This window comes from Scyliorhinus canicula, chromosome 1 (assembly GCF_902713615.1).
Source record: "Scyliorhinus canicula chromosome 1, sScyCan1.1, whole genome shotgun sequence".
Classification (NCBI taxonomy): Eukaryota; Metazoa; Chordata; class Chondrichthyes; order Carcharhiniformes; family Scyliorhinidae; genus Scyliorhinus; species Scyliorhinus canicula.
Genome location: NC_052146.1, coordinates 277,021,882 through 277,032,823, shown reverse-complemented (window position 1 = coordinate 277,032,823; position 10,942 = coordinate 277,021,882). Strand labels below are relative to the sequence as shown.

Sequence of the window (10,942 nt, the reverse complement as noted above, 5' to 3'; positions counted from 1 at the left end):
AAACACTGGACTGGACTCGCTGCGGTGAGGCACCAGTATCATTTGCACTGTAATTGTGTTCTTCTTTAGGATCATTATTGATGACTGGTAAACCAGACAGACTCTTGCTAGCTTTCTGCAATGGCGAAATTTCCCCATTGTCCCTGAAACACAGGAAAATATAATGTGAATGAATGCAATTCAAAACTTGTTGACCTGGTGCCTGTTTTCAAAATGTACATATCAGCAACAATAAAATTAATTATGGATTCAATAAGGAGTAAACCTGAGGATTATCTCTACAATAATAATGCAGTAAACAGCAGTGAACATGGATTCAAAGGGGGAAATGTTGACTTTTATTTAACCCCCTTGTTAGGAAGTGGCATCTTAAATGTGTTATGCGAGTGTCCCTTTAAGAAAGGTTTAGTCTCTTATCATGTGGCCTGTAGCACATTTTGCTGTGGCTGTGAGGTGACAGGGGGTTTCAGTTTCAGTTTGACTGCTTTGGACTGCAGAAGGAGAAATAAGTGGTTTCCCTGTTTTTCTCCTTTTCATTTTAAAAGTTGTTCCAGTAAAAAGCACATTGGTTGTGGCTAACTGCCTTGGTAACGTTAAAGATAGAACTGCTTTCCGGAAGAAGGTTAAATCTGCTGCTTGGAACTGGATCAAAATTTCAGGAACAGGACCAGTCCCATTCAAGTGAGAATAAAGTGTGCTGGGCCACACCCTTGAAAGGGGGTTTTGGTTTAATTAGATTTTGTTATTGAAATGGAACAGCTAAAGGGGAAATCATTAAGTGTGATATACATAGATTACTGTAGCCGTGTGGTGTATGTTTGTAATTGATAAAACCTCTTGCTGTGTTTTTATATATATATATATATATATATATATGTTAACTATATTCTCAGAATAAAAAATGTGCTTGATGAAACACATTGGTTCCCAATCCAGTGACTCCAGATTTAAACATTTGCGTCTAAACTGCCCTTCATCTTGCCCCCCCTCCTTTTTGTAACTTCAAGCCCTGGAGATCTCAGCACTCCTCCAATCTGGCCTCTCATGTATTCTTGCTTTTGATCGCCATACCGTTAGACCCATGGGTTTGGAATTGCTCGGATCAAATCACTATACAGAAGGAAACTGGACATTGCTTTACCTTGTTCTGCATGCGGCTTCAGACATTTTCACCATAATGGGAGCAAGCTTTGAAAATGCATGTTTGTGACTCCGTTTTCGGCTCAGTGTTGGACTGTGCTGCTGAGGTGGTCCACCTGGCAAAACAAATAAAAGTGGAGACATGATGATAATCACTTATTGAAGATGAATAAATGGAACCAATGTGAGTTTATATTCAAATGAGTTTGGTAGGGCCGATTACTTTATCTTAAAATAGTCGTACTTAAAAGTTTAGGGAAATAAATCAGAAGAACGATGTTGTAATTCAACCTCTTTTTTAAAAAAATGGCAGAACTGTTTTACAAGGTTATAGGTTTTCTCCAATCTTAATTGTTGCAGAACAACACCAGTATGCTGAGGTAATTGATGCTGGTACACAAGTTTCTTTATTGGTTCTTTATTTAGTGTTTGTCAAATTTCTTACGGTAATCTTCAATCTCTGGAAACTGGGGCTATCACAAACTGTGTGGCAAGTTTGTGGATTTAGTTTTAGTTTGTGTTTTTGAAATATGACGGCTTCTTTCTCCCATGGCTCAGTTGGTAAGTATGTGACAGAGACGAGAGGGTGGATTTTAAACCACAATATGGGTGAGCAGTTAAAATTTTTTAAAACCTCAAACTCACCCCAAACAATTCTAGACTAATACAAAAGCAAAATACTTGCGGATGCTGGAAGTCTGAAATAGAAAATACTCAGCAGGTCGCATCATCTGTGGAGTGGGAAGCAGAGTTAACATTTCAGGACTGTGACCTTTCATCAGGTGGGGCGAACGGCCAACCTAGTCCCCCAAAGATCAGAACTCCACCACTAACACCCCCTGACCCTTCGTCAAACAGGGAAGAAGGATCAGGAATCCTACCACCACCAGCGGTTAGAGGCATCCTACCTTTTCTTGCAGCCTCCTCCATAGTGCTCCCACCTGACTGGAAGCCAAACTTTTAAAAAATAAATTTAGAGTACCTGAGGCACTCTCAATTACGACGCGAAAGCGAGGTCAGTAATCAAAGGCTTTAATAAACAGAGAACAGGACAGCATCCAAGAGAAGTGTGCTCGCAAAATGGAGTCTCATCTTATATCCAGTTTCCAGGGGGCGTAGCCAGAGGCGGAGTCCCCCAGGGTTCCAAGCCTCTTAAAGGGGCAAGGTATTAAAGGTAAATACCGATCATCACATTCACCCCGTTTTTAAAAAAACACATAGTCCGTCAGGGGTGAAGTGTTTTAAATTATAAGTTCAGTCTTTGTGGTGGTCTGATAGTCCGTGCTGACTTTCGCCGCTCCGGTGGTGGCACCGTCACGGCGCCGCCGTGGATGCGGTCGGTTCCGATGGTGGTCTATCCGGGAGCACGGTTGACTGAGCCTTTGCCCGCCTTGGTGAGGGGGGGTATCAGGAGTGATTAGGGTGGTCGGTGCCGGCGCCGGCTGGGGGGCGTTATGGGGGGGGCGCTGTCGAAGTCGGCGGTCGGTGCGGGGCCGGGAGCATCGGTGGGGAAAAAGTAGAGGTCGGTGGGAGAGCCAGCGGGTGCCAGGTCTCGCAGGGATACAGTATCCTGCCTGCCGTCGGGGTGCTCGACGTAGGCATATTGAGGGTTTGCGTGCAGCAGGTGGACCCCCTCGACTATGGGATCTGTTTTATGGCTCCTCACATGCCTCCGGAGTAGGACTGGACCCGGAGTCGTCAGCCAGGGTGGAAGCGAGACCCCAGAGGTGGACTTCCTGGGGAAGACAAACAAACGATTGTGAGGGGTCTCGTTCGTGGCTGTACAGAGGAGCGACCTAATGGAGTGCAGGCATCGGGTAGGACCTCCTGCCAGCGGGCGATAGGGAGACTCCTTGACCGTAGGGCTAGGAGGACAGCCTTCCAAACTGTCGCGTTCTCCCTCTCCACTTGCCCGTTTCCCCGCGGGTTATAGCTCGTCGTCCTGCTCGAGGCGATGCCCTTGCTGGGCAGGTACCGACACAGCTCATCGCTCATGAACGATGTACCCCGGTCGCTGTGAATATAAGCGGGGAAACTAAACAGAGTGAAGATGCTGCGCAGTGCCTTGATCACTGAGGCCGAGGTAGTATCGGGGCAGGGGACAGCAAAAGGGAAGCGGGAGAATTCGTCGCTGACGGTGAGGAAATGGATGTTGCGGTTTTTGGACGGGAGAGGCCCTTTGAAGTCCACGCTTAGTCGCTCAAAGGGCCCAGAGGCCTTTATCAGGCGGGCCTTGTCTGGTCGATAGAATTGCGGTTTGCATTCTGCACAGATCTGGCATGCCTTAGTCATGGCCTTGACCTCTCCTGTGGAGTAGGGTAGGTTGCGGGACTTGATGAAGTGGGCAAGCAGAGTGACCCCCGGGTGGCATAGGTCATCGTGGATAGCTCTCAGGCGGTCCAATTGCGCGTTGGCGCACGTGCCGCGAGACAGGGCATCTGGGGACTCGTTGAGCTTCCCCGGGCGATATTTAATATCGTACGTATCGGTGGAGAGCTCTATTCTCCACCTCAGAATCTTGTCGTTCTTTATTTTGCCCAGTTGTGCGTTATCGAACATAAAGGCGACCGACCGTTGGTCGGTGACGAGGGTGAACCTCCTACCAGCTAGGTAGTGCCTCCAGTGTCGCACGGCCTCCACTATGGCTTGTGTCGAATTTCCGAGGCGTTGAGGGTTCGGGAGAAGAACGCTACCGGTCTGCCCGCTTGGTTGAGGGTAGCAGCCAGGGCGACGTCTGATGCATCGCTTTCTTTTTGGAAGGGAATGGCTTCGTCCACCGCGTTAATGGCGGCCTTGATGATGCCGGCCTTGATACGGTCGAAAGCCGACTGGGCCTCATCCGTCAGGGGAAAAACCGTGGTCTTAATGAGTGGCCGGGCTTTGTCCGCATATCTGGGGACCCACTGGGCGTAATAGGAGAAAAGGCCCAAGCACCGTTTGAGTGCCTTGAGGCTACGGGGAGGGGAAGTTCCTTAAGGGGACGCATGCAGTCGGGGTCCGGGCCTAGGACCCCGTTCTCCACGACGTAGCCGAGGATGGCGAGCCCGATCATCACAGTATCCAATTCATTTTTTCCAATTTAGCGTGGCCAATCCACCTAGCCTGCACATCTTTTGGGTTGTGGGGGCGAAACCCACGCAAACACGGGAAGAATGTGCAAACTCCACACAGACACTGACCCAGAGCCGGGATCGAACCTGGGACCTCGGCGCCGTGAGGCAACAGGGCTAACCCACTGTGCCGCCCTGACTGGAAGCCAAATTTAACATTCAGGCTGACTTCCAGCCAGAGATCCTGTTGTTAAATAAATTGTATGTGGTGGAGTTAAAACTGCAGAGCAGACTGAGAAACTAGGATTCCAAAACTCCCTTTCACCAATCTATTTTTAGGCCTATGAAGTTGAGCTAATTTATCTCAGCTTTTAGGGATGGGTGATAAATGTACACTTTCACAGACAACATCCAATGAATGAATAAAAAGACAGCTGGTGCAGTAAGAGGTGCAACAATTGGTCCAAACATCCATGACTAAAGCAGCTGAATATTAGGCATATCAACCATTCGTTGCTTCAAAGCACATGTATGTAAATGTTGAACAAGGATTTGTTTAAACTCAATTATGTACCCCTGGGATTAATGAGTTTGACAGCACTCATGCCTGGACTCACACCTGAATATCAAGAACTTAGGCTACTGGCCCCTGTTGACCACAACCTACTGCCAAAGAAGGTTATTAGAACATTAAAAAGTGTCAGGACCCTGATATCATGCACCCTAGACAGTCGTAAAATAGGCCAAAGAATAGATGGAATGTTTAACTATCTTTCAATTTTCTTCAACTAAAATATGCTAAGTAACAATTTTTTGGGGGAAATTAGTTACTGTGAATGCGATCCAAATACTCACTTGCATGGCAAATACATATATTTTTGTGTATTCCTTCATAAAATGATAAGCTGAAGGGGTGGCACGGTGGCAGTGTGGTTAGCACTGCTTCCTCACGCGCTGAGGCCCCGGGTTCGATCCCGTCCCCGGGTCACTGTCTGTGTGGAGTTTGCACATTCTCCCTGTGCAGTCTCACCACCACAACATATTTGGGAGGAGGGGGGGGGGGGGGGGGGGGGGTTGTCCCTTAATTGGAAAATAAAATGAATTGGGTACTCTAAATTTATTTTTAAAATAAAACAATAAGATGAAGAGTTTTTTTTGTAATTCTGAGTGCTTGGTTTCCTTGGTTATTGAATGTTGGCATTTGTTACATGTCTAGTAGTATATTTACCTATATTGTGCAAGTGTACAAAATTGTTTTCTACTGAAATGAGTGCATATGGCTAAAACGTACGGCTGTGGCTAGTCAGAAATGTATTTTGGACAACACCAGAGTAGAGAAGATTTGCAGTTCGTTTATCCCAGGGGTCAATGCTGGAATCATTTTTATTCTCTGTGTATACACAGATAATTTGGATTTGGGTACAAAAGTCACCATCTTAATTTACTGACTATTTGGCAAGCAGGACTATGGATGAAAACATAGGCAGATTAGCTGAATAGATAGAGGAGTAGCAAATGCAATTTAATGCAAAGAAGCACAAGGTAATACAGTGGGAGGAAAACTAAAGCGAGAATACATTCAATGGGAAGATGTTGGGGAAGATGTTGAAGGTTTTGGTGAAGATATGTAGAGGTTTAAAAATATTATTTCCTCAAAGTACACACAGGTAGATAAAAGCATAAGCCACCAGGGTGACTCCAGGTAGATAAAAAGCATAGCATACAAAAGTAAGAAGTAATCTAAATCATTGGTTACTGCGTTACGACATGATGTACATTTTAGACTGCACAATTAGGACATCAAAGCCACAGGGGCCACACAAATATAGATCAGGCTTGTGCAAACATTTCACTTGGGAGCCACATTTCCATTTTCTTCTGGTTTGGCACGACATTAAACATGAATTTCAAATTAAAATTTAGGTGTGAAGCAAATAAACAACATCTTTAGCAAAAATAAAGTAATGTCAAACCAATAAATTGATCATTTAAAAAAAAAAGAGTAATTTATAAAGATCGGCATTAGTGTGTGAGCGGGACAAGGTCTGTTTGGCTGGTTCACTCCCAATCCCTCGGTAGTTACTCACTCACCCGTACCCACCGTGAGTGCGTGTGCGTGAGGGTGAGTGGGAGTCCTGAGACTGCCAATGAGTATGACACACATGGGCTCACACACACATCCCACACCAGCATACTCACTCTTTCCCCCACTCATTCCTACACCCCTGGGCTGTCTTTTCATCCTGACCATGCCCCCCCCCCCCCCCCCCCCCCCCACAATCGTATTCGGCCTCTTCCAGGACAGAAAACGAGCCTTTGCCTCCACCATCCAGCCCAGCATGGAACAAGTCTCTCCTTCCTCCATCCAGACAGTCAGGGACTGAGTCTCTCCCTCCCTCACTTGGTACAACGTGGCATGGTACAGCAGCCTCTCACTCTCTTCCCCCAACTTCTCAGGTGCACAATCGCTGCCGCTAGTGTTGCTGCTTCTCCAACACAGACTGCCAAATTCAGGGGATGAATAGCCTGTGATGGGATGAGTAGTTTCTTTCAGAATCTTCCACCGTATTTGCCAACCTTTTGAAAACTACCTCCCGGGCCACATTAGGGGGCCACAGGCCATATCCGGACCCCAAGCTCATAGCCACCCCCCCCAGAATTTCAGACATTACATCCGAAAACCACCTCAACCACGCCCAGAACATGTGCACATGGCTCTCGCCAGCCCCCCCCCCCCCCCCCCCCCCCCCCCCAAACACCGCCCACACCTATCCTCCATCCCTGAAAAGAACTGGCTCATCCTGGAGACTGTCATGTGGGTTCTGTGCACCACCTTAAATTGAATGAGGCTTAACCTCGCACAAAACGAGGAAGCATCCATCCGCAGGGCTTCCTTCCACACCCCAACCCCCAGCTCCGCTCCCAACTCTCACTTACGTCTGACCTTCTCCACAGGAGCGCCCTTGCTTATCCATCAGCTCTCCATTTATATCCACCACTCTCCCCTCCCCAATGTCATCCTCAGACAACAACTTGCCTTGCAACACTAGAGGTGCCAGTTCTGGAAAGGATGGCACCTCTTTTCTAACAAAGTCCCTCACCTGCAGATACCTGAACCTTTTGCCCTTGGGTAACTGATATGTCTCCTCACGGGCTCATTGCATTTTTAAAAATGAAAACTGGATAAATATTTGAAACAATGGAAGCTATAAGGCTGTGGGGAGAGTGTGGGATTAGCTTTTGATTGCTGTTATCACAGACAAGATAGGATTCCTTCTATACTGTAACCTTTTATGGAGTTGGTAGCTTCAGGGGAGATGGGCAGAAAATGTGGAATGAGAAAAAGCAAATCCTAAAACAGTTGCCTTGATTCACATTGCAGTAACGACAAGACACTTTTCTACATTCTTAATTAAATGTCCTCAACTTGACCACAGAAAAAGCCATTATCGTCTTATTAGCACAATCTGTTGGGGAATAAAGGGGAAATAAGAAAGTATGGCTTACACTGAGGAAGTCTTTGCTCTGGAGATGAATTCAGCAACATCATCGCAGTGGCAGCATCAATATCCAAACCTAACAAAAAAGTTCAAATGGTCATAAACAATCAACATTATACCAACTAGCCTAGCTTGGCAGAGGGATGTAAAACCTGCAATCAAGTCTCTTCACTGACAAGTCAATATTCTCCTGGGAGAGCAGTGATATAAATTATGAACAACCTACTGTAACTGGCCAGATTTTAGTCAGCTGCCAACAGCCAATTATAGTGCTACACTTTGGTAGTCATAGTAACAAGCATGAGCACAGAAATTCTAGACACAACAGTTCCTGTGCTGCCAACAGTGAAAGGATATTTACATACAGCTTCCTCACAGTTCAGTGTAAACCCCAATCTGGGATGGGAATGCATGACCTTTCTGGCAAAATGCAGGATATTGTTATTTGTTTATGTTGATCTTAAAAGATTTAAGTCATTTTCTCAATGCATTAATTAGCAAAGGAACCATGTAAATGAGTTACACAACCCAGAATCAGAATTCAATTCTCATTCTGTGATGAGCTAGCTGTTCTTAGATGGGGCAGGATTGGGTTTCTACAATTGGCCAGAGTAGGGAAAAGGGAGGGAGTTTGCAGCAGGGAAATCGGCAAAGGTCTTGTCGCTATCCAGTGAAGCTGGTTAGTAAGTACATGTGTATGCTTTGACAGAATTGGGCTCAACATTGCTTAAATGAGTCTGCCAACACATTGAGCTCGATCTACCGTGTTGCACCCGAAAGGCGCCGTGGCACTGCCAGGAGATCCCACTTCCTGGATTTAAAGTACCCAATTGTTTTTTTCCAATTAAGGGTAATTTAACGTGGCCAATTCACCTACCCTGCACATCTTTTTGTGTTGTGGGGGTGAGACACAGGGAGAATGTGCAAACTCCATACGGACAGTGACGCAGGGCCGGGATCGAAGCCATGTTCTTGGCGACGTGATGCAGTGCTAACCACTGAATGACACTCTTTATGGACTGAACTGATTTCTTCACACATCTTCTCTACTTTTCATAGAATTTACAGTGCAGAAGGAGGCCATTCGGCCCATCGAGTCTGCACCAGCTCCTGGAAAGAGCACCCTACCCAAGGTCAACACCTCCACCCTATCCCCATAACCCTGTAACCCCACCCAACACTAAGCGCAATTTTGGACACTAAGGGCAATTTACCATGGCCACTCCACCTAACCTGCACACCTTTGGACTGTGGGAGGAAACCCACGGGGAGGATGTGCGGACTCTGCACAGACAGTGACCCAAGCCGGAATCGAACCTGGGACCCTGGAGCTGTGAAGCAATTGTGCTATCCACAATGCTACCGTGCTGCCCCACTGAGTAGTCTACACTCCGTATGCTTCACTCGATGCCTGTGCCTATGTATTTACATTGTGTATTTATATATGTCTTATATATTTTCATGTATGGAACGATCTGGCTGGACTGTATGTAGAACAATACTTTTCACCGCACCTCGGTACATGTGACAATAAATCAAATCAAAACACTTGGCTAAACGCGCGAGTCACGGGACTTCGTTTTTTTTTAAATTTAGAGTACCCAATTACTTTTTCCAATTAAGGGTCAATTTTTGTAACGTGGCCAATTCACCTATCCTGCACATCTTTAGGTTGTGGGGGTTAAACCCACGCAGACACGGGGAGAATGTGGTCACGGGACTTTGTTGCAATTGCTCAGATCGCGTACATCATCTCACATGAAGAATTGCTACTTATGAACATAATTACAAACTTACAAATTACTTGACTGAAGAATTGAAGGAATGGCAAATTTGGAATATACCCAAGAGATATGTCTTCAGGACAGGAAGGTGAAAAGGAGCAATAATAAATGCAGGTTTATCACGGATTGGTTTGGTGAAGAGAATTTAAAATACGGCTGCAGTAAATTAAAGATTTTTTTCCCATGGTGGAGGCATGTAGCCAAAGCCACTCATCTATTTATTTGGCACAAACTCATTAATCCCAATGTAGGAGATCAAATTCAAGGCCTGATCCTAAATTATGTAAACTTTTCAAGGATTGCTGGATAGAAATACCGAACTCTGGCCAATTTCTCTTCTCGGGTCCAAGAACACTGGAGTAATGTTTAATGCCCCATTAGTGATCCGGCTGAGATCAATTAATCAACATGCATCATGGATTGCAACTTTTGAACTATGAGCATGCATGATCTTGTACCTACTGTTATTACTATTTCTCCAAAATTCATCCTCCAATGTAAGCAAGTATAATTGCAGAGCGGCAGCAGCCTTGCATTTTGTTGAACCACTTCCCAGTACAAGTAGTTCAATAAATAATCGAATTGATTATTTCATACTGTGCTAAGCCGGTGGGGCAGTTTACTTCTCGAGTGCCCCCTCTCTTCCTCGATGTCTTAGCAAGTTTATCTGGTGAGTACCTAAGCCTTGCAGACTATCAAAGTCCCGATCTGAGCCCATGGAGTTAGGTCACAAATCAGTCATGATCTTATTAAATGGCGGGACAGGCTCAAAGGGCTGACTGGCCCATTCCCGTTCTTATGTTCCGATTACTTAAACTCAGCCAGGGCTGTCGTAGGGCACCAAACCGGTTTAACATTCTATGTCAGAGGGGACAACAGGTAATATTTGTGAAGTTTTCAACTCCAAGGCAGGGATTTTCCGGCCCCCTGCTGAGAACTCTCCAGCCCAAATCTTTATTCAGTGACCCCTTTCTGGAAGTGTGTCTATGTGGGACATTACATGAGTAACTGGCAGCACGGTGACACAGTGGTTAGCACTGCTGTCTCACGGCGCCGAGGTCCCAGGTTTGATCCCGGCTCTGGGTCACTTTCCGTATGGAGTTTGCACGTTCTCGCCGTGTTTGGGTGGGTTTTGTCCCCACAACCCAAAGATATGCAAGGTAGGTGGTCAGCCATGCTGAATTTCCCCTTAATTGGAAATTTTTTTAAAAACTATCCCTGGAGTTAAGTAAGTTCAGTGCTCGGTTTTGAAGCTCAATATGGTATTGGAGGTTTACAGAACTGTACTCCATATGGAGTCAATGTTTTCAGGCCAAAAGATTAGAAAGATGGAGAGGAAAAGCAAAATAGAATCATTTTCTACTTTCTTTGGGAGTCAGCAAAGACTTAACTTATACAGTGGGGAAATGTCAAAATATTTTCTTTGTTATTTTTAAAATAGAAATGCGTTAATCATTTCATATCACAA

The 10,942-nt window shown here is 45.6% G+C and overlaps 1 protein-coding gene and 1 long non-coding RNA gene across 3 annotated transcripts in view; one reads left to right on the top strand and one right to left on the bottom strand.

Annotated features, from left to right (window-relative positions):
- Positions 1–10,942, top strand: part of LOC119974671 — a 162,820-nt gene that overhangs the window by 43,544 nt on the left and 108,334 nt on the right. The window lies entirely within an intron of this gene.
- Positions 1–10,942, bottom strand: part of LOC119974666 (forkhead box protein N2-like) — a 108,551-nt gene that overhangs the window by 8,936 nt on the left and 88,673 nt on the right. The window contains 3 exon segments of the mRNA XM_038813747.1: positions 1–143; positions 1,142–1,256; positions 7,698–7,766. Coding sequence (XP_038669675.1) covers positions 1–143; positions 1,142–1,256; positions 7,698–7,766 — 327 coding nt within the window.